This window comes from Melitaea cinxia, chromosome 30, assembly GCF_905220565.1.
Source record: "Melitaea cinxia chromosome 30, ilMelCinx1.1, whole genome shotgun sequence".
Classification (NCBI taxonomy): Eukaryota; Metazoa; Arthropoda; class Insecta; order Lepidoptera; family Nymphalidae; genus Melitaea; species Melitaea cinxia.
Window position 1 is genome coordinate 5905599 of NC_059423.1, and position 26794 is coordinate 5932392.

Here is a 26794-nt window from a genome sequence, read left to right on the forward strand (position 1 = left end):
AAGTCGGTTTTTTGTTTGCAATCACAATTATTATTTACGATTGTACGATGCGCAAAGCGATACCGGTTTTCTTGTAAAGCAAAATGATATATTAGAGTTATTTTTCATAATACACACAGGCACAGTCAGGTCATGACTTTGACAGTAATGCTTTTACGTAAGTGGGTTTGTGAAGGTTACACAAATTTTTGTCTGGGTCATGTCTGGTCTGGGCGTTTGTGCTGGTTTCCTGACTCCCGAAGTTCATCAATAGGAGTGTCTGAATGACGAGAACTTACGAACAACTAACTATTCTTTTATTTTAAAACATAATTTAAAATATAAACTTATTATTGAAGAAAAAAATTAAGATGAAAGCGCTTTCTGAGTTTTGAATTTAAGTAAGATTTGAAAGTAAGAGTTAATTGTTGATCTGTTGTTTAACTAGCCCGTTGGCGCAGTTTGTTATGGCCCTGCTTTCTGTTCCGCGGGTTGCGGGTTCGTTTCCCGCCTATGTCTGAGTGTATATTTGTATTTATTATTTTTTATTTTATTCTATACTTTATTGTACACCACAAATATATTACAAACAAAGCATAAAGATTATAATATTTATATATGTATTACTTGGATGTATATTAAAAAAAATAGTTCTAACAGTCGGATGTTACCTGTAACACAAGCATTAAGTTTCTTATCATAGGAACAGACGACCGTGTGTGTATGTTATACTCGTAAGATATTTATTTATTATTATCTGTTGTTTTAGGGATGATGAGAATGTATTTTGTTTGAAGGAAAAAAAAAATAATCCCTGTAAATGTTTATTGCGTACCAAATTATTGTCTTCCTAGGTTTTTTTTTTATTAGTAATCTACATTCCACGAGTAAAACCTTCGTATTTTTACCGAAAGGTGATTTTCCCATCAATGGAATAGAACAGACTTTACGACTTTTCAAATTAACTAAATGATAATTTTTATTGTTTGTATCGTTTAAGCCATATGTAGCCTAAATTAGTTGTAAGCTACCTCAGATCTCTTTTTTGTAAAGTATCGAAGCTAAATCCTGGAAAAATACATTTTTTTTTCAAATAACTGTTTTAACTATTTTTTTTGCTTTCTTCCAGACACCATGTCTTCCGAGGGCTATTCGTCATCGGAACTTGAGGCGATGCCGGATAGGATTGCGGAAACCTTCACAGGGATGACGCTCCTCGTGACAGGCGGTACAGGATTCATGGGGAAGGTTTTGGTGGAGAAACTCTTGAGGTACGCATTTTATTATTATAGAAAAAAAATATTGTTTGTTCGAATTCCGAACATATTTTTCGTAGGTTCTCAAAGTGGCGGGTACATCATACCACAGTTGAAACTGAAGCTAAGGGGATTGAAGTTTAAGTAGCATTGGTTGGCGCTAAATAAATAGCAGCAGGAGGAGGCATAGACTACCCATTGTCCTGGAAGAAAGAAAAGTTTTTTTTTTTTTTTTTGATTAAAGCTAAAAGTCAACCTACTACGTTATTATACGAAGAATTTGTGGGAGCAATCATTGGTATTTATTTTTTAAATATATATAAAATAGGCTATATTAAAAAACAAGTCAGAGCTACACTGTTATTATTAATAGAGAAATTTAAAGCGTCATTCTAGAATCAACTTTTTACCATCCCTTTCTTGAATCATAATGAGAGATCAGAGCTTATAATAAAAAAACTAGAAATCAAATAGATCTAGATTAAACCAGTTATAACCAGTTGTCGTTAAGCATTATTCCAAGGGAAAGTACTAGAAATGAAAGGTAATAAATAATTCATAAAGTTTTCGAAACAAAATATAATAAAATAATGATAAATATTGATAACAAGCTCGTGACTTCGCAAGCCATTCAATTGCTTTTATTGGGTGTTACTAAAAGTCCTAGGCCGAATATATTTATAATCTGCTTTCCAAATGTTGTCATTCTAAAAAGATTATTAAAAAATAATATGGTATTAGAATATGACATAATTGTGTTTGCTCGCAAACGAAAAAAAAAAGCGACTTCAATTACATCGACGAGTAATACAACGTAGATCGACGAAAAAATAGTCAAGTAACTACGCGTTATCAAAGATTACTCAATAATTGTGTTTGCTCGCAAACGAAAAAAAAAACCGACTTCAATTACATCGACAAGTAATACAACGTAGATCGACGAAAAAATAGTCAAGCAACTACGCGTTATCAAAGATTACTCAAAAAGTAGTTATCAGATCTCGATAAAATTTATATTTGACTACATGATAAACATCAGCTTTCGATTAAATTAAAAATTATCAAAATCAGTACACCCAGTAAAAAGTTATTACGGATTTTCGAGAGTTTCCCTCGATTTCTCTAGGATCCCAACATCAGATCCTGGTTTCCTTATCACGGTACCAGACTAGGGATATCCCCTTTTCAACAAAAAAAGAATTATCAAAATCGGTACATCCAGTAGAAAGTTATGCGGTATAATACAACGTAGGTCGACGAAAAAAGCGTCAAGTAAAAACGCATTATTAGATATAACTCGAAAAGTAGTTGTTAGATCTCAAATAAATTTAAATGGGACCAATTGGCACACACCACCTTTCGATTAAAACAAAATTTGTCGAAATCGGTCCACCCGGTCAAAAGTTCTGATGTAACATACATAAAAAAAAAAAAAAAAAAAAAAAAAAATACAGTCGAATTGAGAACCTCCTCCTTTTTTGGAAGTCGGTTAAAAAGTAGTTATCAGAATTTAAATGTGACCACATGATAAACATCCGTTTTCGATAAAATTAAAAATTATCAAAATCGGTACACCCAGTAAAAAGTTATTGCGGATTTTCGAAAGTTTCCCTCGATTTCTCTGGGATCCTATCATCAGATCCTTGTTTCCTTATCATGGTACCAAACTAGGGATATCTCCTTTCCAAGGATTCTCCTTCCTTTTTACGGAGAAGTACGAAATTTCGTACACTTATAGTTTATATAGAGGAGTGCAGAATGCTAATATTTTTTTTTTAATTATGCATAAAAATATATTAAATCAATAAAAAAAAGACAACACACACTACCATGTATTGGACAAACACACGTATGTTATAACTCTTTTGTTAATTGTCAAAGTCCGTAGTTCAATTGCAAATCTAAAAAAGGTCCTTTATTTTCGTAATTTATTGGTTATCTTTAAATTAAATTTTTAATTATGTTCGAATTGCGACCTCTGGGCCACCACTAGTTATTATTATTAAATGTACACTATCTGTGCAATTATCACAAGAACTGATTTATAGTATTATGTACTTTATTATTTATATAAAATAGTATGTATGAAATTCGAGCGCCTTTTTCGCCGTCAAAGTGTGTAGACAGTTTGGTGAATTTACAATCTCAAATGTTAGTTGACAATAAATAAAAAAAAATATATATATCGCACCTTCGGTGGAACAAGGGCTCAACTCCACTTTTTGTAATTTTACAGGAGAGCCATTTTAAAGTTTTTTTTTACATTCCGAGTCGTATAATTCGTCTTTGTACTGCTTCAAAGTGTTTGTTCTTTGTATGAAATACGACCTATTTATTTGTGAATATGGCCATGTAGTTTGCAAGTGCCAAATATTTTTTGTTAATTACTATTAATATTTTTTTCAAAATAAGGTGTACATTTATGCCTTTGTTCCACCAACATTTAAATCGTTTTGTAATTATGACCATATTTATCGTTCGTGTTTTAAAGATTTTGAAAAATAGAAACTAGTTTATTTGTTGCAAAAAATGTTTTATTTTATAATTAAACATCTTTTTTAGGAACTTCTGTTGAAAAATCTTAAAAAACTCTAGCGAAACTCTTTGGAACTTGCCTTTAAAATTAGCGTCAATATTAACGTTATAAAATCTTTGTCCATAGTAATCAGTCCGTTTTTACTTTACTCTTACAAATCAAACTCACTTACTAACTCCACTTAAATAAACCAAAACTAACAAACATAAAACTACAAACAATCTTCATAGTTATTGTTGTACAGACCACTTTGGCATTTTACAGTAAATATTTAACAAAAAAAAAAAAAAACGATAAAAAGAAAACGTATGTAAGAAACTAAAATAATAATAGCAACCATGCTTTCATAGAAAACAAATGAATAACGTAGCACGAGATCTATCCCTTAAAAAGGCATCTGTAATTTCACCCCATCTCATCCCGTGGGTATCGTAAGAGGCGATAGAGGAAAAACCACTAGAGGGTGGGCAGCAGCGCCTTCTAAGCACAGCCTAGCAAGCGTGGCGATTACGCCAAATCCTCTTAAATGGCAGACACGACAAAAAATTGTCCCCCAGTCCCCGACGGCCCCGCTAGTCCTGGCTACGATGGAGGCCTAGATAACGGCGGGGCAGGAGGCTATAATCTCCGGCAGAAGCCAGGCCACCACACCCAACGACGAGACTTGGCCCTGGCAACATATAACGCTAGGACGCTGCGGACCGACGCGAAGCTCATTGAGTTGAAAGAAGCTCTCAGCAGGTTGAGCTGGGATATTATAGGCTTATCTGAGGTCCGGAGAGAGGGAAAGGACTCGATGTCTCAAGTCTGGCAACCTGCTGTACTATCGGGAGGGCGACCAACAGTCCCAGGGTGGTGTCAGGTTCCTCGTCCGCAAGGTTCTCGTCAACAACATCGACGTCGTCAGGAGAGTGTCGAGCAGGGTGGCGTACCTTATACTCAGAATATCCAAGCGGTATTCGCTAAAGGTCATACAGGTTTACGCACCGACTTGGACACATCCATATAACGAAGTGGAAGCTATGTATGAGGAAATCTCTACAGTCATACATAGCTCTACATGCCACTACACTACTGTGATGGGGGACTTCAATGCGAAGCTAAGCAGACGATGCGGTGATAAGTTGTGAGTGGAGCAATTTGGATACGAGCAACGGAACTCCCGGGACTGGTTACTGACTGACTTCATGGAGAAGGAGGGACTCTTTATAATGAACTCCTTCTTCAGGAAGCCGGAACGGCGCAAAAGGACCTGGTTGAGTCCCGACGGCACCGTCAGGAACGAGATAGATTTTATCATGTCGACGAATAAGCACATATTTAGTGATGTCTCAATGATCAATGCTGTGAAAACAGGAAGTGATCACCGACTTGTCCGAGGCACATTGAATATCGATGTCAAGTTTGAGAGGGGTCGGCTTATAGGGTCTGCGCTCCGACCTGCGCCTGCTCAGATTCAAAACCCCGAGAGCTTTCAACTCGAACTCCAAAATCGGTTTGGCCTGTCGCCTGGCCGACTGCGTAGATGTGGACGAGCTCCACGACGGGCTGGTGGAAATTGCCCGTGCGGTGGTGTCTAAGTTCTTCAAGACCCGCTGCCAAAAAAAAAGAACCAACGCAGGACCGATCGTCGTCGAAAGCATTAGGGGAGGCTTATGCTCAGCAGTGGGCGTCCATGAGCTGGTATGATGATGATGATGATGATTTTTTTATTTTGGTGGTCTTCAATGATGGCTGGGATGCTATCAATTTGAGGCACATGCATTTCTTCGATATTCTGAATGTCTTTGTCATCATTTAACATCATCAAAACTTTTCGACTTCGGGATCCCATTTTTCCCTGAAAATTTAACTGTATAACTTAGAATAAAGCTTCAGAGTTTAAACAGCAACACCATTTTAAAATTAAAAAAAAAATTATTTGTCAACTATTATGTGTAACTACTCAGAGTTAGAAAGGAATTCGGTATGAGAAAGTATAAATTGTTTTTATGCCTATTTTATAAAACATGTATTGGAATAACAACGCCACATTTGTTCATAACACTATAAAATAATAAAAATGTTGGAAGTACAAAGTCACAAATGTTGCAATGGCTTTGTCTCTCCAAACATTTGCTCACGAAAAAGGCATAAGTGTGCTAAATATGACTTTGTCTCTCCAGGAATATCAAATATCAAAAGGCATATTTACCTTCGCGGCTTTGGCGCTCCAAGATAAAAACATTGCGCGCGGGGGCAACGGCGCAACTGACCAATAAGACGATGTCGCGTCAAAACGCCCACCAATTCGATCCAAAATGACAAAGACACTATTGCCATGTAGGGACTTTTTAAGTGAATCTAATGGGAGTCTTTGTCCCAGTGTGTCCAGAAGTGTTTTTTGGGCATTTCTGCATATTTAACTCATTTTACGATTTTTTGTAAGATACGCCCTTGTTCCACCGAAGGTGCGATATAGACATCGTAGGCGAGGTATAGCCTACATCTATTTCTCATATTTATAAATTAGTAAATAAATATTTTTAATTAATAATGTTTAGCATAGACATGACTTATAAATGCTCGGTATGTATAGACTCACTGTGTCCCGCGGTTTCACCTGCGTTAATTTGAAGAAAAAAGTACATTACGTTTCTTAAATATTTCTATTCACAATCTTTGGTTGTGGTAACAGGCCGATTTTACCAACTAAACACTATCAATGACCAGTGAAACCGGTCCTTAACTATTATGAAGCCGATAGATAATCTTTATTTATGACGTAACAATTGCGACTAGACCGTCGGTGCAGTTTGCAGTGCTTTCTGTTTCGGAGATTGTGGGTTCGATTCCCGACTTGAGTCTGAGTATGATATACATACTTATTTATATATGTACTATTCATATGTATGTAACATTAAAAATGTAGCTATATGAATCAGCTGCTACCTATAACCAAGCATTAAGTTGCTTACCTTAGGAACAGACGACCCTGAGTGTATGCTAAATATATTTATTTGTTATTATTTTTTAATGAAAATAATGAAATATTGAATTTAAATTAATAGAATTTTTAAACAAAACACACATTTATTTTACAGAAAATGTCCAGACATCGGTAAAATAATGCTGCTAGTTCGTCCGAAGAAAGGGAAAATCCCAAAACAGCGCTTGGAAGATATGTTAAATGACGCGGTAAGTATTGTTATTGTATGTTACTACAAGTAATACCTAAAACTAAATGCTCGCAAAAAATTAAAAAAACTGACTCCAAATTTTAATAATAATAATAATATTAAACAATTTTATTACACCTAAAACTAGCTAACATCGCAAACATTAATGTTAAATACATGAATTGCATTGGGCGGTCTTATCACTAAATAGTGATGTCTTCCAGACTAGCCATCAGAAAGAAACTTTTTCAATGTAACGGGCTTGCGCATCACTACATACTTACATAGTATAAAACAAAGACGCTTCCCGCTGTCTGTATGCTTAGATCTTTAAAACTACGCAACCGATTTTGATGCAGTTTTCTTTAGTAAAAAGCATGATTCTAGAGGGAGGTTCATGTGTATAGTTCATGCATAATATAGCAGCGGTCAAAAGCGGCAATAAAAAAGTTATGCCAATTTAAAAAATCACGTTGAACTGTAAATACCCAAAACGCGGACGAAGTCGCAGGCACAGCTAGTTGTTAATAAAAATAATAATTTTAATAATAAACCGTTTTAGTTAATTTATAATTAATTTGTTTTGTTTATTTTATGATACTTTAATCATATCTTTGATACTTTCAATTTGATATTCGACGGTAAAGAAATATGTCATAATGTTTTATCCGTTGGATACCGGTATACATCAGATAGTTTTATCAGTAACATTGAACAGCCGCTCAGCGAGATTTGTTAGTTATACGGTCTGTTCTGTTTTACGAAATACCTGTGCAACTTACACTTGACCAAGTTTTCTCTCTTAACCTGTTTCTACGATTACATACGTGTTCTGTTTTATCCATAAAGGTCGATAAAATATTTATATCTAACTAGCTTTCCGCCGCAGCTTCACCCGCTTTACCTGTTCACTCCAACTTTCAAGAATTTTAATAATTGAATTTTTAAATTATTCAATACAAACTACGAAAAATTAACACTACTATTATAATGTTTGTGTGGTCAAGTTTAAAAATCATAAGTATGAAAAGCAGAACGAATTTTCATTACAAGATGGTTTTCTCAAGTTACATAAAATATATCTAAGTGCACAGTCTTGCAATAGGTACATTACTAATATCATATGAAGTACAGTAGGTACGCTTGCGCATTTGAGATTTCGAAACAACTGCGTTCTTTCGAAGTCTATGACAACATCTGTGTCTACACACCAACGGATATACAACGTTATATTACTTTTATATATTTGCTTTTATAGCTGTCGTATCATTTTAAGTATAAAACAAAGTCGCCTTTATATGCTTAGATCTTTGAAACTGCGCAACGGATTTTGATGCGGTTTTCTTTAGTAAATAGAGTGATTCCAGAGCTAAGTTTATATGTATAATACATGCATAATACAGTAGAGGAACACTGATAGTTATTGCAACTGTGCGAAGCCGGGCCGGGTCGGTAGATTAAGAATAAATGGCAATACAATTTGGTCAAGCTGTTTTCGTGATTTGCGTTTAGCAACATATGTGTTATGCGATTACGACAACATATACGATTCCTTTTTATTTATATAAGTGGAGATATATTTAGTGTATTTCAAAAATAGCTGTTTGTACTCAAACCAAAGTGCTGTGTGGCTACGGCACTAAAGAATATAGTCATCCCCTCTCTTCCCGTGGGTGTCGTAAGAGGCGACTAAGGGATAACATAGTTCCGCTACCACCTTGGAACTTAAAAAGCCGGACCGGTGATGACCGGTGGCGGGATAACCATCCAACTGCTGGCTTTGAAATACACAGGCCGAAGACGGGCAGCAGCGTCTTCGGTGCGACAAAGCCAGTACTGCGGTCACCAACTCGCCTGCCCAGCGTGGTGACTATGGGCAAAACACATGAGTTCACTTTATTTTTGGCGTAAACTTGTGGAGGCCTATGTCTAGCAGTGGATTGTATAGGCTGTAATGATAATGATTGACTCAACCCAAAAAAAAAAAGATCGTGCTTTGACCACACGACTGAAGTAAAACATCTTTAGTTCCCCTACAGTAATATAAGAAACGTAATTCTCTCTCTTTCTATCTTCACCAACGTATATCTCCCTCTCAACTTCCGTTCGCCTCGCCCGATCACACTTTTCGTAACGCTCTCGTTACGCATTCACCAGCTTACTCCAAAGTCAAACGTGCGTAGAGAGGTTTTACTTCAAAAAATAAGCTGACTTCAATTTATATAGACAAGTCATAAAACGACAACATCAGCGTAGTCGAAGTCACTTAAATACGCCTTATTATAGACGACTCCAAAGCTACTTGTTCAAATCTCACTCAATGAGACCACGCGACAAATACCAGGTTTTTAATACAAAAATAAATAATAATAAATACGAGTCCTTAATGTTGCTACACCCAGTAAACCTGGCTCAAAATCATCAGAGTCCTGGAGAAGGAAAACTTCATTTGAAACCCGGAATGGGGTCTCCGTCAAGCATTCGTGGCATAGCTCTAAAATACGATAGACTCCTGCAACCGAACTGGCTCCACACGTATCGACTCGTCGTTTCTGAGGGCCTAGCCAGTGAGGTCGAGAGTGTGGCACAGAGCTTAGACAACTCTGCGTTTTGCGAACGGAAGTTGAAAGGGAAATATAAGTTAGTGAAGATAGAATGTTTGTTTCTTTTGTCTTTTTTGCTTAGAGATATTTTTTTGATAGGAGATTGGTATGAAATTATGATTTTTTTTAAGTGTTAGTGTTGAGTTTGATTTTCATTGTTTTAAGTAGATTTAGTAATAATTCAAATAAAATTACTAATCTTACAAAACATCGTAATTATATTATTTTTTCTTAATTGGTTCACTACGATCCGTAATCATACACACGTAATAACTGACTGAAATGTTAGTTAAGTTACGTTATTGCTATTTAGATCTAGAGTTACTAATTGGGTCAAGTATGAGTTGTACAATCGGACATTTTTTTTATATATAATGATAGGCTTGCGTTTGACGTATAATTTATGTGTGTGTTAATACAGTTTATATGTTAATACAATAATAATTAAATTTATATGTTAATATAATGTTAAAAGAAACATACAGAAACCGACTTCAATTACATCGACGAGTAATACAACGTAGATCGACGAAAAAATAGTCAAGTAACTACGCGTTATCAAAGATTACTCAAAAAGTAGATATCAGATCTCAATAAAATTTATATGTGACCACATGACAAACATCAGCTGTCGATTAAATTAAAAATTATTAAAATCGGTACACCCAGTAAAAAGTTATTGCGGATTTTCAAGAGTTTCCTTCGACTTTTCTGGGATCCCATCATCAGATCCTGGTTTCCTTATCATGATACTAAACTAGGGATATCTCCTTTCCAACATCAAAATCGGTCCATCCAGTAGAAAGTTATGCGGTATAATACAACGTAAGTCGACGAAAAAAGCGTCAAGTAAAAACGCATTATTAGATATAACTCGAAAAGTAGTTGTTTGATCTCAAATAAATTTAAATGGGACCAATTGGCACACACCACCTTTCGATTAAAAAAAAAAATTGTCGAAATCGGTCCACCCGGTCAAAAGTTCTGATGTAACATACATAAAAAAAATAGTCGAATTGAGAACCTCCTCCTTTTTTGGAAGTCAGTTAAAAATATATCTGATAATACTGAAGAAGTAGTTAAAGAAACTGAAATACAAAATAAAAAATAGAATATATAATATATAAATAAAAAAAAAAAATTTGAAAATAGGCTATTTTTTTATTAGGTTATGATGCATGCTCGATGCAGTCTGTAACACCCCATGCTGGGCATAGGTTTCCGTGTAGGAGAAGGATCGGAGCTTAATTCGTCATGCTGCTACACTACGTATTGGCGGATATTATCCCTATGAGTACCAATCTCTATCAGGTTTCTATGAGACTGACAGCCTAACGCGTTCTCGGGGGTACGTTGCGGAGATCCACAAAGGCCGACATCCTAATCCGAATGAAATATTTATATCAATAAATTTAAATTGCATGTGATGAATTCGTTGATTTAATGTATCTTTGATGGATGTTATGATATTCGTGATGTTCTTTTTAATTTGATTTTATTTTTTGATTTTAATTTAATTTCGATTTTAATTGTAGCTTTGATCCTTAATTATTTGAATTGTGATTTTTTAAACTGTTTTTTTTTTTTTTAAATTTATTTGTTTCATAATGCCCGTAATGATTTTTGAATTTCTTTATTGATTACTTTTTTTTCCTCAATGGCTATTAATCAATTTATAGTAATGTTTTTAGTATTATTATTAAGTTTTTGATATTGAACTATTAATGTGAAGCATCTCTTCTGAACTTTGTCATATGTTCTTTTTTAATATCGGAAACTATTTTTGGTTAAGTGATACTATTGTGTTGTGTATTTCTGTATATTTATGTAATACCGTTTTTTTTTTTCAAAATAAAATAAAAATCAAATAAAATAAATACAAACACCAATCCAAGAATCCATCCCGAGCGGGAATCGACACCGCAAACCCTCAGTGTCTTAGGTGGCTACGCTCATCACTACACCAGAGCGGCTATTCAGTTTCAGATTAACATAGTTAATTTTTAAAAGATTATTATTATTTTGTTTAATTAATAAATAACAAATAAGCGCTTCACACTTAACGGTCGCCAGTATAATTTTCTCCTGTGTCGGGGGTCCGGAAACACATACAATACACAAGCACAAACGCCCAGACCACGACAAACATTTGTATGCTGACGTGATGTGACCGCTGCGCCAACGCGCTAACGTGCAACGTGCTAAATTCAATTGTAATTTATAAAATGACAATTTAAAAGTGGTTATAACGTCTACTTGAAATCGGAGATTTTTGATTTGATTATATTATAGCGGCATTTCAAACTCTTGTGTGCAAACGCTCAGTACAACGTAGTATGAAGTGCATTCTCTTAACAATTTAGGTCAAGCTTTGTCTTTTGTTCGCTTTTTACTTACTAAACATTCATTTGACCCTGACTTCTACTTAACGATGACCTAGCGGGTGGAATTTCTCAATCACGAGTCACGGGTTCAAATTTGTATATACTCGTATATATATACATTAGTTTACGCCATTTTTGGCGCGAACTTAAAGAGGCCTATGTCCAGCTGTGGACTACAATAGGCTGAAATGATGATGACGTATTAATATATAAACTACATTTTAAAACATTTTTTTAATTAAAGATAAGATATGTTATTATATTTTTGATATGTTAGTATATGTTATTCACTTTTATTCATAATTTTTTTCAGTTATTCGAAAAATTAAGAACTATGCGTGGTGGTATAGAGCCGTTGCTGGAGAAGTTACAGATCATCAGCGGTGACGCCAGCGCACCAGATCTAGCCATGAGTCAGGCTGACCGGGAAACTGTTATTGAGAATGTCGACATCGTCATCCACGCGGCAGCTACAATCAGGTATACAGAAAACAAAAAATACAAAATAGCTGACAGTAATAATATTTAAGAAACAAGTCGCAAGTGCCCCTTGATAAAATATTAACTTATTATAATAAAAAAAATAATAATAATAAAATAGTTTTTATTTTGCTCAAATTATGTAGCTTACATTATCTAGGAGCCCTGCGACGCTTTTTTTTTTTTTTTTTTTTACGTGGGGAAAATCCATCATGGATACCCTCCAGCACGGGGGCGCCAGAGGGTTATGTCAGACTCCTACTGACTAAAAACCACCACGTGTGAGCAGTCGTCCGCCTGAGTGGGGCGAGATGGGGTCGCGTTAGCATTCGCCACCTCACCCCGGGGCCCTGTGACCCGTGCTAGCTTAAAAAGCTGTGTTACAGGTCACAGTGTCTTCCCCAAAAATTAGTTTATTGTTACATAATCAGACTTTGCGTTCAGATAGCGAAAACATAAATGCAACTAGTCTGTAAACAAAGATGACTACAACAAAATAATAAAACAAAGATTATAAATACAAAGCTAAAAAAAAGATTAAATGATGAAGAGATTATGTATTATATAAACTTTCTTTTTAAGGTATGTACATAATGTTCTCAAACAGAAAATCAAATTACATCAACGAGTACAGTACATGACTCAAAAACGAATTTCCAGATCACGTTTAAAGTTTAACGATAGAACATAACAAGCAATAGCTATCGAAAAAACATCAAAATCGGTACACCAGTAAAAAGTTATGAACATCAATATAGTTTGAAGTCCGTTAACAAGCTATATCAAAGAGTATAGATGTAGGACAAAGCAGAAAATATTCTGCTAAGAATCAGCTCGACTGGGGAAGTACCTCGACCTTACAGAAGATCACAGCTAAATAATACTGCTTTCAAGCAGTGTTGTGTTCCTGTGGTGAGTAAGGTGGAGATCTCCTGGGGAATATCGAGGGCAGGGTTGTCAAAGGCCATTATCTACATCTGGTATTGCAGGCGTATATAGGCTATGATAACCGGTAACTGCTAACCAATAGATCTTCCGTATGTATGTGTGTCAACTTTATAGTCTAATATATAAAATTCTCGTGTCGCGGTGTTTGTAGTTAAACTCCTCCGAAACGGCTTGACCGATTCTCATGAAATTTTGTGTTCATATGGGGTAGGTCTGAGAATCGAACAACATCTATTTTTATCCCCCTAAATGTAAAAGGTAGTTTTTTTTTTTAATTTTTAGATAAATTATTTATTATTTATTTTATTATGATTTGTGATATGATTTATGTCTCCATAAATGCATTTTTATTAAAGTAATTTGATTTCTATGTCAGATTCGACGAGGAACTTAAAAAGGCGGTTTTGCTTAACGTCCGAGGAACGAAGCTGATGATTGAATTGGCCAAACAATGCAAACATCTACAGGTAATTTGTAATTATTTTATTTTCGTGTTACCCATATATTAGGGAATTGTAAACATTTTTAATATCATATCAAAAATCGCTTAGGAACGAATATAAAAATCATCATATCAAACATTTTCGATCTAGCGAGTACACCGTTCCATAGCTTAATTGGCTAGAGCAACGACACGGTCAGTCGGAGATGCAGGTTCGATCCCCGTTGGAACGGTCGATTTTTGATATGATATTAAAAATATCTACAGCTAAGTCTTATAACTGCTGTGTGGCTACGGCACTAAAGAATTTAGCCACCCCCTCTCTTCCCGTGGGTGTCGTAAGAGGCGACTAAGGGATAACAAGGTTCCACAACCACCTTGGAACTTAAGAAGCCGACCGATGGCGGGATAACCATCCAACTGCTGGCTTTGAAATACACAGGCCGAAGACGGGCAGCAGCGTCTTCGGTGCGACAAAGCCTGTACTGCGGTCACCAACCCGCCTGCCCAGCGTGGTGACTATGGGCAAAACACACGAGTTCACGTTATTTTTGGCGTAAACTTGTGGAGGCCTATGTCCAGCAGTGGACTGTATAGGCTGTAATGTAATGATAAGTCTTATAACTATAACTTTGAAAAATATAATATCGGCTCGGATATTAGACGCTCGGGTCAAAGTATGGATCACTTTGTTCATCCTGAAGGGGTCGCAAAATTAGTTTTGTGATGTAAAAATTAAAAATAAATTTGAAATTATCTAGTACTATAAATGATACCCGCTTGGACGCTGGATGCCTGGTATCAAAAAAAATATATTTGGGAAGTGAATCCTTGTGAAACAAAACATGACGCTGTACAGCGATTTCAGCTGTTTACGTATGACTAGATGTACCCCGCGGTTACACGCACATTAATTTAAGCATCAAGTTATGTTTTAATTTTTTTCTTTTATTATTTATCGTCATTGATGATTAAACTCCACACACACGATTCGTTCAATAAATGATTTTAATTTATAAATAACATGATAATCGTTAATTGATTTAACATTTTATTGCTAATTTCAAATTTAAGCTCCATATTTTGAGCAGGAATTTCCTGCTCAAAATATGGAGCAGCCCGACTGGGGTAGTACCTCGACCTTACAGAAGACCACAGCAAAATAATACTGTTTTCAAGCAGTATTGTGTTCCTGTTGGTGAGTAAGGTGACCAGAGCTCCTGAGGGATTGGGGATTGGGTCGGCAACGCGCTTGCGATGCTTCTGGTGTTGCAGGCGTCTATAAGCTACGGTAATCGCTTACCATCAGGTGAGCCGTACGCTTGTTTGCCGACCTAGTGACATAAAAAAAATTAAGTAAGGAAATAAGAATGTTTTAACTTAACGAAGGTCAAAGGCGGTCTTATCACTAATAGTGATCTCTCACAGACGACCTCCAACAATACAGAAGATACTGATAACGTAAATAATATATATGGAAATTAATTATTTGAACTACATATTAATATTCAGAGTACTCGTAAATAAAGTAAATTCAATTTAACTAATAAAAATCGACGTTAAGGATTTTAGGAGCACATACAATTTTTTATTTATATAAATTTCTAAATAAGCTCGATAATATGATCACATATATCTTCCAGCTCTTCATCCACATATCAACAGCGTACTGTCACTTGCACGAGAAGCTTCTAGAAGAAAGGCCGTACCCCCCACCAGCAGACCCCCACAAGATCATCGATGCCATGGAATGGATGGATGAGGAGACCGTTGCAACTATTACACCTAAGTTAGTACTCTTGACCTTAAGACCTATGAAAATTATGATAAAGAATTACAAAAGATAATAATTGTGTTTGATCATACAACGTGGGTAGACGAAAAAAAACAGTCAACTTGCCCTTGCGATGCTTCTGGTATATATCTATAAGCTACGGTAACCACTTACCGTCGGATGGACGATACTTTTGTTTGCCACCTGTATAAAAAATATGCATACCTATATATATGCACTTTAAAAAAAAGAAACAAGGAAAAATCATATTTACAAAGAATGTTGGCAATGGCGAACTTATCTCTAGAAGAGATCTCTACCAGTCTATCCATGGTGATGAGAATTGCTGTTATCGCGGGGCACAGAAGTGCAAGAGAGTATCTATGCTTCTAAATGTTCACAGATTACTAAGCAAGCTCCCAAATTCGTACGCTTTTACAAAGGCGTTAGGCGAGGCGTTGGCTGTAGAAGCGATGGAGCATATACCAGTCATGGTGCTCAGGCCATCTATCGGTAAGTAAATATATACATATACATATATATTTAAACTATGGATATTATAGGGATCGTAACATATTATGTGAATCGTCACATCGTAAAAATCCTATCAATCATCAATATAAAAATCGTAAAAAAAATTCAACAAAAAAATATTTTTAAACAAATTCTTCTGCCGAGTATTAAAACCAATATAATCTAAACAAGTTTAATATAACTTAAATTATATATATACTAGCTGACTCGGCAAACGTTGTCTTGCCGCTAAACGCTATTTAAAAATAGGGGTTGGTGGTAGAAGGGTGAAAATTTAGGGTTGTATGTATTTTTCAACGCCAAATCATAATAAAATAAAAATAAATAATTTATCAAAAAATTAAGAAAAAAATTAGGGGTGGACTGCCCTTAACGTTTAGGAGTATGAAAAAGAGATGTTGTTCGATTCTCAGACCTACCCATTATGCACACAAAATTGCATGAGAATCGGTCAAGCCGTTACGGAGGAGTTTAACTACAAACACCGCGACACGAGAATTTTATATATTAGAATATATATATATATATATATATATATATATATATATATATATATATATATATATATATATATATATATATATTCTAATATATATATATATATCAACATCACATCAAATTGAGGACGCGTTGGCGAAACGGTCAAAGTACTGACTGTTGCGCTGGCGGTTGCGGGTTCGATCCCCGCTCGCGACAGATATTTGTATTGGCCATATAGATGTGTGTCGTGGTCTGGGCGTTTGTGCTTGTGTATTGTATGTGGTTCTGGACCCCCAACACGGTGTGAAGCGTTTATTTATTTATTATTATTTATTTATTAAAACATCTGTATGGCCAATGCAAGTATTTGCCATGTGCTGGGATCCAACCCTTAACTAACCCTGTTAACTTTAAGTTTGTTATAAAAAAATAATCTATACTAACGAATTTTCATCTAAACGTTGCCTCACGTGGAATTGTAGAGAAATTGATACGACTACATATAAAATAATGTCCTTTTAATTTCCAGTCATTCCCATATGGCAAGAACCAGTACCAGGATGGACAGACAACATCAACGGACCCACTGGCTTACTGATTGGTGCGTATTAACATTATACACCATATTTTCAGGGTGTTTATCCTTCTGGGTCTCCCCACCGTCCCTCGATGATATCAACTTTCGGTACCAATCATTATAGAGACCTGATAACGATAATTACTTATAATAGGGAATAAAAACGAGCAGTGATCAGTGTGGTGAAGCCCTGACCCTTTTGCAAATGTTCTGCTCAAACTCTGGAGCAGCCGAACTGGGACTTACAGAAGATCACAGCTAAATGGCACTGCTGTCAACTAGTGGTGTTTTCCTGTGCTGATCAAGGTAGCCAGAGGTCCGCTGGAGGGTAAAGGAATAGAGTCGATAACGTTCTTTTACCACCAGGTGGAGCGTACGCTTGTTTGCCATCTTTGTAGTCTGTTTGTATAGTCTGTATGTGTGTCAAGTAACCACCACCCAAACTCTATAGTTGCTGGTCGTACCTGTATGGGGGACGTGCGCTGAAGAACTTTCAGCTTTTATAAAATAACGAAGGTCTAGCCATCGTGAGCTCTTGCTCTATAATATAATAATGTAATATAAAATTGTATGTTTACCAAATAAAAATAATATAAAGTAAATTTGATTTCCAGGTGCTGGTAAGGGCGTGATCAGATCGATGTACTGTAAAGGGAACAGCTATGCTGATTATTTACCTGTCGACGTGTTCATAAACGGTATCATGATTTGCGTCTGGAATCACATAAAAAATGGGTAATTATATACAAGAATAGACTTTTAACACATTTGTGTCTGTGTGTATGTGCATAAATCGCTATCGGTACGGATATTGAGCGCTAGCCTTCAATTTTACTTCAATATTATATGGGTATAGACATAAAAATAGCCTTTGTACATCTTTCTTTGTATTACTTTTCGTTGTATAACTTTTTTTGTAATGTTTCTTGTTTGTGTTTTCTATGTGTGTGTACACTAAATAGTATTTATTATTATTATTATAAATTCTAATGATTATTAAATTTTATTTATTTTTATCGAATAAAACTATTTTCTGCTCACGGCCCTGCACGACGTGCAAAGTGATCCCTAATCGGAGCCGAGGGTTCAATATTCGTGCCGATACTTATAAAATTATTATGTACCTACACCTGCAGTAACAAACACTATGTTACAAACTGAAACCTGTTCCTTTTATGCTTTCCCGGTCACTAAAATATTATTATTCTCCTTCAAGGACAAAGAGGGCTATTCCCAACAGTGATACGTTACAGGTTGAACCGTAACACTCATAACTTTAAACAACGTATATCACTTAAAATGACAAACGACAAACATGTAATATTCCTTTTTATGTACAAACTAGCTGACCCCGCAACGTTGTTTTGCCATATGTGTTGTATAAGTCCTCTTAATACCCCCCCCCCCCCCTATAATTTAGGGGTACGAATAATAGATGTCGGCTGATTCTCAGACCTACCCGATATGCACACATAATTTCATAAAAATCTATCCAGTCGTTTCGCGGGAGTTTGGGAACTAACATTGTGACACGAGAATTATATATAGTTATACTAGCTGACCTGGCGAACTTCGTATCACCTTATTTTTTTCTGAAATATAAAAACTCAATAATATCAAAATAAAATATAGCCTATCTTTTAAGTTGGATCAAACTGCACACGGTGTGCAAATTTGACTCAAATCGGTTAAGTAGTTTAGGAGTCCATTGAGGACAAACATTGTGACACGAGATTTATATATATTAAGATATAAAATGTTTATATTTATTTTCGAAAGCGACAAGAAAACCAATGTTGTCAACTTCACATCATCCGCCGAGATCAAGGTCACCTGGCTGGAGATGATCGACGCTGGGCGAGACATCATCATGAACAGAGTACCGCTGAACGGTGTTGTTTGGTGAGTCACAGGTTCTAAAACTGACCCCATTAAAAGTCTCCCCCCCACAGGTAATCCAAAATGCCGTTGTTCGTAAGCTATCTATTCATTCTTTGACTAGCCCGTTGGTGTAGTTTGTGTGGCCCTGCTTTCTGCTTTGCAGGTTGTGGGTTCGATTCCCGCCTGAGTCTGGTAATAATATTTGTATTTATACATGTACTAGCTGACCCGGCGAACTTCGTATCGCCTAACACAAACTTTATCGTATGGTATTAAAATTCAAATTGACTTTTAAGTATTATCACAAATCTTTTGTATGGGAGTATAGAAAAGTGTTGTTTTTAGACTTTTTCAGGAAATTTAAATTTTTTTTTTAGAATTTTTCTCTCCGTAAGAACCATCCTCGTACTTCAAGGAATATTTTAAAAAAAGAATTAGCGAAATCGGTCCAACCGTTCTCGAGTTTTGCGCTTAGCAACACATTCAGCGACTCATTTTTATATTATAGATTATTTAGCTATATCAGCCAGCTGCTACCTACAACACAAGCATTGGGTTGCTTATCTTAGGAACAGATAACCGTTTGTGAATGTTATAAGATATTTATTTATTACTACTAGCTGTGCCCGCGACTTCGTCCGCGTGGATTTTAACAAAATACTGATGAACAATAGTTCAATTCGCGAAGTTATAAAAAAAAAACTAAAATGAAAGTAGCCTAAGCTACACCTTACTATATCATCTATCTGCCAGTAAAATTCCCGTCAAAATCGCTCCAGCCGTTTCAGAGATTAACTGGAACAAACAGACAGACAGATAGACAGACAGACAGACAAAATTGTAAAAAATGTTATTTTGATATATGCATCTAGTGGAAATAAGTGGTCTCTGCCTACCCCTACGGGAAAGAGGCGTGATTATATGTATGTAAAAAGCGGTTATTTTAGTATTACAAACAGACACTCCAATTTTATTTATATGTATAGATGTAACAGAGCATAGAATCAAAAAAATTATCTAATAATATACAGTCGTTTCATGACTAATTACAGTTCTAACTCCAAAGCATATCTGTACAGATTGCGTACAAACGAGAGGTATTCATTTAAACCGTAATAACTGAGGTAGGGTACAGCAGAATAACTGAGGTAGGGCACAGCAGGAATTTCCTGCTCAAAATATGGAGCAGCCCGACTGGGGTAGTACCTCGACCTTACAGAAGATCACAGCTAAATAATACTGTTTTCAAGCAGTATTGTGTTCCTGTTTGTGAGTAAGGTGACCAGAGCTCCTGGGGGGATTGGGTCGGCAACGCGCTTGCGATGATTCTGGTGTTGCAGGCGTCTATAAGCTACGGTAATCGCTTACCATCAGGTGAGCCGTACGCTTGTTTGCCGAACTAGTGATATAAAAAAAAAACCGCGTACACTCCATACCATTTATAAGCATTAGTGGTAGAAGATAGAAGTAGTAGTTAAGGTAGAAGATAGATATTAAACAATAATAAACGCCTAACACTCAACGGACTCCACTAGGATTGTCTTCTGTGTCGGGAGTCCGCTAACACAACACAAGCACAAACGCCCAGACCACGGCAAACATCTGTATGGTCAATACAAATGTTTGTCATTTTCGTCTCATGGGTTTTAAGTTTTGCGATATGACTTTGTAGCCAAGTAATCGTATATTATTTATGTGATTTCATTTGACGTTTTCGCTCCTTTCATTTCAGAATATTGGTTAATTCTCTAATATACAGAAATGGCAAGATCTCTTGTTGAGCGTTTAAAATGTAGTCAAATTAGTGACGGTGATTATAAATTTAATAATTGACTAGCTGGGCTCCACGGCTTCACTCGCGTTGATTTGATGAAAAAAATAGCCATCCTTCGTCTTAAAGCATGCAAAACCTTCCTTTTGTAAAAGTTTAAATTTTTTTTGTTGTTGATGCCGGTAAAGCAAGCAATTATCTATAAAATGATATATAATTTATGTGTATTAATTGTGAGGTTTTTTTCTAAAAAGGGAGGCAAACATCTCAATCTTAGCGTATTATAATATCTCTCTGCGTATAGTAATAACTAAGTATTTTATTTTAATTATTTTTTAAACTAAAATTTCTTCACGCTTGGCTTGGGGAGTAGGCTGGTGAATGCGTGACGAGAGCGTTATGAAAAGTGTGATCGGGCGAGGCGAACGGAAGTTGAGAGGTAGATATAAATCAGTAAAGATAGAAAGAGAGTGTTACGTTTCGTATATTACTGTAGGGGCATGAAGAAGTTTAACTTCAGTCGTGTGGTCGTAAGCACACTCGTTTTTTTTAAATAGTTACTTGCTTGAATTGTCACTATGGTATATATTTGGTTATTTTTGGTGGTCTCCGTTTTTAAGATTCTCTATGGTTGTGTCTATGAATGCCACGTTTCTTATAATAAGAACACCACTTAGTCATGAAACAAATGTATGTATATTTTAAAACATTTTAGTAAGCTTTGTTAACAATATTTTCTTAAAAATTCTTTATTTAATTTTCAAGTAAATAAAGTTTCTGCTAAAACCCTTATTTCAAACCCCTGTACACGCCCAACACTAGAGTAATTCCCCTATTCCTGTTCCAGGTATCCAGGAGGTTCCATGAAACATTCCAGGCTTTACCACAATATTTGCGCGCTTTTCTTCCACTGGATCCCAGCTATCCTCATCGATACATTGTTGTTATGCCTCGGTTATAAGCCTGTGTAAGTATTTATACAGATACTAGCGGAACCTGCAGACGTTGTCCTGCCCGAAAAACAGCAAAAAAAAATTGATTGCTTACATACCGATAGCAGCGCCACCTACCGGGTCCATTTGAGACAAAAACTACCCTGTCTCCCAAGTTGGACCAAATTACAGATGCTTATAAAATTTTATAAAAATTAGTTGAGTAAATTCGAAGTTTATCGCCCACATACATCGTGACACGAAATTTTTATATATATACATATATGATAATAACAAGTGAACTTTAATTCGCAAAGACGGGGCTTAGAATATAAAAATATATATGTCCCTAGCTGCGTAGACTTCGAATTGTCAGATAATAAATTTAAAGAAGGTTTTTAAAAGTAATATAATATTCGGTCTAAGCGACTATAATCATCATAAACGAATATAAAATCATCATATCAAAAAATTTCGATCTAGCGGGTACATCGTTCCATAGCTTAATTGGCTAGAGCGCCGACACGGTCAGTCGGAGACGCGGGTTCGAATCCCGCTGGAGCGGTCAATTTTTGATATGATATTCAAAAATGTTTAGAATTTCCTAATGTGTGGGTAACAAAAATATAAAATCATACAAATTAAAGTTATTTTGATTTTTATATATATATATATTTTTAATATATATTATTTCCAGGTTAATGCGCGTCCACCGTCGTATCAGCAAGGGTTTTGATGTGTTCGAGTACTATACAAACAACCAGTGGGATTTCAAATCGGATATCGCGCAGACCGTCAGACAGAACCTCAATCCGAGGGAACGGCGGGATTACAAGGTCGATGCTATCGGTAGGTTACACTCATATATATATTATATGTCTATGGGGAAAAACAAGCGTACGACCCACGTTATGGTAAGCGTTTACCGTAGTGTAGATACCTGGCACACCAAAAGCATCGCAACGACCGATTTTGACCTCAGGGCTATCTTTATCAAACCAAAGGCGCTGCTGCCCGTCTTCGGTCTGTGTATTTCAAGCCAACAGTTGGATCTTGCCATCGGTCGACTTTTTAAGTTCCAAGGTGGTAGTGGAACTGTGTTATCCCTCAGTCGCCTCATACGACACCCACGGGATGAGAGGAGATGGCTATATCCTTTATTGTCGTAGCCACACAGCACGTTGTCTGGCGTGAACTCGGGGAGGCCTGTGTCGAGCAGTGGACTAGTAGTAGTGGTAGGTTGAAGTAATGATGATGAAATGATGTGCTCTAACATCAATAAATTTGAACTGAGTTAAAGGTTTTATTATTAAATGAGATAACTCCTCGCCTTATTGCCTCCACTTGGTGACAAGAGGGCTGGTGCATTTTTTGCTCAGAGAATCGGTATAGCGATTCAACGGGGAAATGCTGCCAGCATTCTTGGCACAATTCCACGCGGACATGATTTATACCAAAACTATGTGTAAATATTTAGTTCCTAAGTTGTGAATTGTAAATATGTAAAATGTGTAGTAAAAATAAAACATATTTTTATTCCTATCTTTCAGGATTAGATATATCAAAGTATTTCGAAGATTGCATCCGAGCCGCCAGGATATTCATTCTCAAGGAGTACGATGACACTCTGCCCGCCGCCCGGCGTCACATGAAAGTGTAAGTGTTTCAATAAATTTACGTATATTTAACCTCCTACATGGAGACAATTTCTCCTACATGGAGAGCCTATGCCCAGCAGTGGGATGTTACTTTCTGAATGGTAATAGTTACCGACGCGGATATCGAGCACTGACTAATTTAACTTCAACATTTTATGAACTAACGAAAACTATTTTCTGTTCACTGCACTGCACGGTACGTAAAGCGATCTCCAGTCCAAGCCGAGCGCTCAATATCCGTGCCGATACCATACTAGTATACAGATGTACAATCTAGAGGTATAATAAAACACATACACTACATACCGCGTGTATTATTATATATTTGATTTATTTATTATATGTTTTGATATATTTACAACAAAAAGCTGTCAGTATCGGACCGTTCTAGCAATTCTAGATAGTTTCAGAACAGCTGGTCTGAAGTTAATGTATGGTAAATAACCGGTTAAGTGCGAGTCGGACTCGCGCATCAAGGGTTCCGTACAAACAAAATTATTAAAAATATTTTTATTATGTGATGTAATGAAATATTTAAGATTTTTGTAATTTTTCCTTTATCTGTGCTATAAGATGTTACTTCGTAGCAAATTTAAATTCTGAGCTCATGGGAAGTACCCTGTAGGTTTTGATTCCCTTGCGAGTGTCGAAACTTTGCGACATAAACGGTGGTATCTTTTGATTGCGTTGGTTTAGAAATTTGATTTTTGTACAGCTCCAAGGGAAAGTAGACAGTAGTAGAAAGTATTTGATATAAAGTTTAGATTGATATCTCCACGCACTCCTGAGAAAAAGGTTCTTGACAGACAGACGGACAACAAAGTGATCCTACAAGGGTTCCGTTTTTTCCTTTCGAGGTACGGAACCCTAAAAACGCATGCCGTATAGTAACAAATATTTGATGTAGTACAAATGGCATGGGCAAGTAAGAAGCCAAAGAAGAAGGAATGTTGTTAATTTAATAAAAAAGCTAAAAAACAATACACCACATACTATTTCTTTTATTTCAGAATGTGGTTTGTGGATTTGGTAACAAGGTTCGTGTTTTGGGCTCTCATCTTCTACTGGCTCAGCGGGTGGATGTCCGCCTTCTACACGTTCCTCGTCGGCACGAGCGACATAGCTCCTAAACCCATCGTCGAATAATATAATATAAAAGTTATAGTTTCAATGTATTTTGTTTTTTTATATAGGAGAGTAAATAAAAAGTATGGAAATATAACTTATAACTTGAGGAGAGTTTGTTTGTTTGTATTTTATCTTGGGAATTTTTTCAGTAATATCAGATGCTCAGAACTCATATCAAATGTATATATAGGGACTAGGTATATATACGTATGTGATGTTATATGTAAGATAGAGGATTTTCTCGTTTTGTTTGTCAAATATTAATGTCAAGTTCAGGTGAGAAAATTGTATTTTTAGTGCTTCAAGTAAAACAAAAAAATTTCAGAAAAAATTTGAAAATGTAATTTTGATTTTTTTGAAAAAATTTTTTTTTTATTCTTGATACTGATGTGTATTTTTTTGTATAATAAATTAGTTTTAAGAATTAAAGCTTTAATGTTTTGCTTACTTTTATATTCAATAAAAAATATGAAATGTATTTGTGTTTCATTATATTTTGATGGGTGGGACGGGACAGTGATCAAATATTGTTCTAGGTCTAGACATGTTTTTTTTTTATATCACTAGGTCGGCAGACAAGCGTACGGCTCACCTGATGGTAAGAGATTACCGTAGTTTATAGACGGCTGCAACACCAGAAGCGCATTGCCGACCCAATCCCCAATTCCCCCAAGAGCTCTGGTCACCTTACTCACCAACAGGAACACAATACTGCTTGAAAACAGTATTATTTTGCTATGATCTTCTGTAATGTCAAGATACTACCCCAGTCGGGCTGCTCCATATTTTGAGCAGGAATTTCCTGCTGTGCCCTACCTCGGTTCGATTCTTAGTCGCGATAAATTTGTCGCTTTCGAGATTGTCAGTCTCTTCTACCATATCCTACCTAATCTAAGAATATAACAGCAAATATTCTAATTTACAAAAAAAAAGAAAAAACATTGCGTACCTTAAAATAAATAAACTAAAAAATGTACTATCTGCTCGGTCTGCTAGTATTATATTAATAATTAATTAATAAATGCTTCACACTCAACGGATCCCCCAATATGATTTTCTCCTGTGTTGGGGGTCCGGAAACATACAATACACAAACACAGCGCCCAGACCACGACTAACATCTTTATGATCGATACAAATGTCTGTTGTGAGCGGGAATCGAACCCGCGACCGCCAGCGCAATAGCCATGGTCTTTATTATATTGTAATATCATGGTCTCCTAATATACATTGGACACAAAAGACTGAATGAAATATTGATGTAACCTCTGCATTCTCGAGATCGTCTTCACTGGCTTCGTTTCAGGTGACAATCGTAAATATTTTATGGTTAAACCAAAAATAGAAAAAAAAAACAAATAGATTTTGCTTTATATGCATTGCATAATCTTTATTATTTTACTTATTTTAGTTTATCATTAACATAAAAGAAACTTAAAACTATACAGGATTTGGTAGCTCCTTTTTTTGAAGTTAGATACAAATAAAAATTGATAAGCCTAAAAATATTACTAAATAACGAATAATCTCCTATTATAAGGTAATATTACATAGAATTATAGCTTTGGTATATAAGTATGTACATAAACCTAATTGAGTTCTTGAATTAGGTGCTATGTAACAATCGCATTACTATTTTAGCTTAAGTTGTAGGCTTTTTTAATGAAATTTTTTCCTATTTAACAAAACAATTAACGTTTTAGGTAATATAGATTTTTTTAAGGAATAACACAGTTTAACTCCAATGATTACTCATTTATCAAGTTTTATATATTAATTGGTATAAAAAGTGCAAATTTAGGCTATGTTAGACAATGATGATCGATAATTTTACTATATATAATATAGCTTGTAAAGACAAGTCACTCAGCTTTTCTGGACATAGCGTTAAATGTATTAACGCCATAAACAATAACTTTTGAGATAGTTAATCTCTTAAAATATAATATTACCAATTATCTAAGATAACGTCACATACTAACTTGATCTAAACACATGTTTAAGGGCCATCCATAATAACTTTATAACGGCTATATATTTTACAATTATCATCATGCATGGAGCATTTGTCACACTATCAACTACCCCACAAATATTGACAAAAATGTAATTTTTTACTTATAATAATAATAATAAATGTCTCTGTTCTCATAAAAAAAATATTAACTGCGTATATCATACTTTCTTAGACCTTGTCTCTCTTCCTCTTATTTGCAACGTGTTTTATGGATGACCCCTAAATGATTTTTTATTTAAAATATTTAAACAAGTAA

General features: G+C 35.6%; 1 protein-coding gene across 1 annotated transcript in view; it reads left to right on the forward strand.

The window, feature by feature from the left end:
• LOC123668253 (fatty acyl-CoA reductase 1) overlaps positions 1 to 24999 on the forward strand; it is a 44768-nt gene extending 19769 nt beyond the window's left edge. Inside the window, exons 2-14 of the mRNA XM_045602024.1 lie at positions 1109 to 1250; positions 6855 to 6948; positions 12230 to 12396; positions 13721 to 13811; positions 15430 to 15575; positions 15964 to 16073; positions 17104 to 17175; positions 17766 to 17886; positions 18931 to 19053; positions 21651 to 21770; positions 22433 to 22584; positions 23286 to 23391; positions 24404 to 24999. Coding sequence (XP_045457980.1) covers positions 1114 to 1250; positions 6855 to 6948; positions 12230 to 12396; positions 13721 to 13811; positions 15430 to 15575; positions 15964 to 16073; positions 17104 to 17175; positions 17766 to 17886; positions 18931 to 19053; positions 21651 to 21770; positions 22433 to 22584; positions 23286 to 23391; positions 24404 to 24539 — 1575 coding nt within the window. The 5' untranslated portion in view covers positions 1109 to 1113 and the 3' untranslated portion in view covers positions 24540 to 24999. The remainder of the gene's footprint in view (positions 1 to 1108; positions 1251 to 6854; positions 6949 to 12229; positions 12397 to 13720; positions 13812 to 15429; positions 15576 to 15963; positions 16074 to 17103; positions 17176 to 17765; positions 17887 to 18930; positions 19054 to 21650; positions 21771 to 22432; positions 22585 to 23285; positions 23392 to 24403) is intronic.
• The last annotated feature ends 1795 nt before the right edge of the window (positions 25000 to 26794 follow it).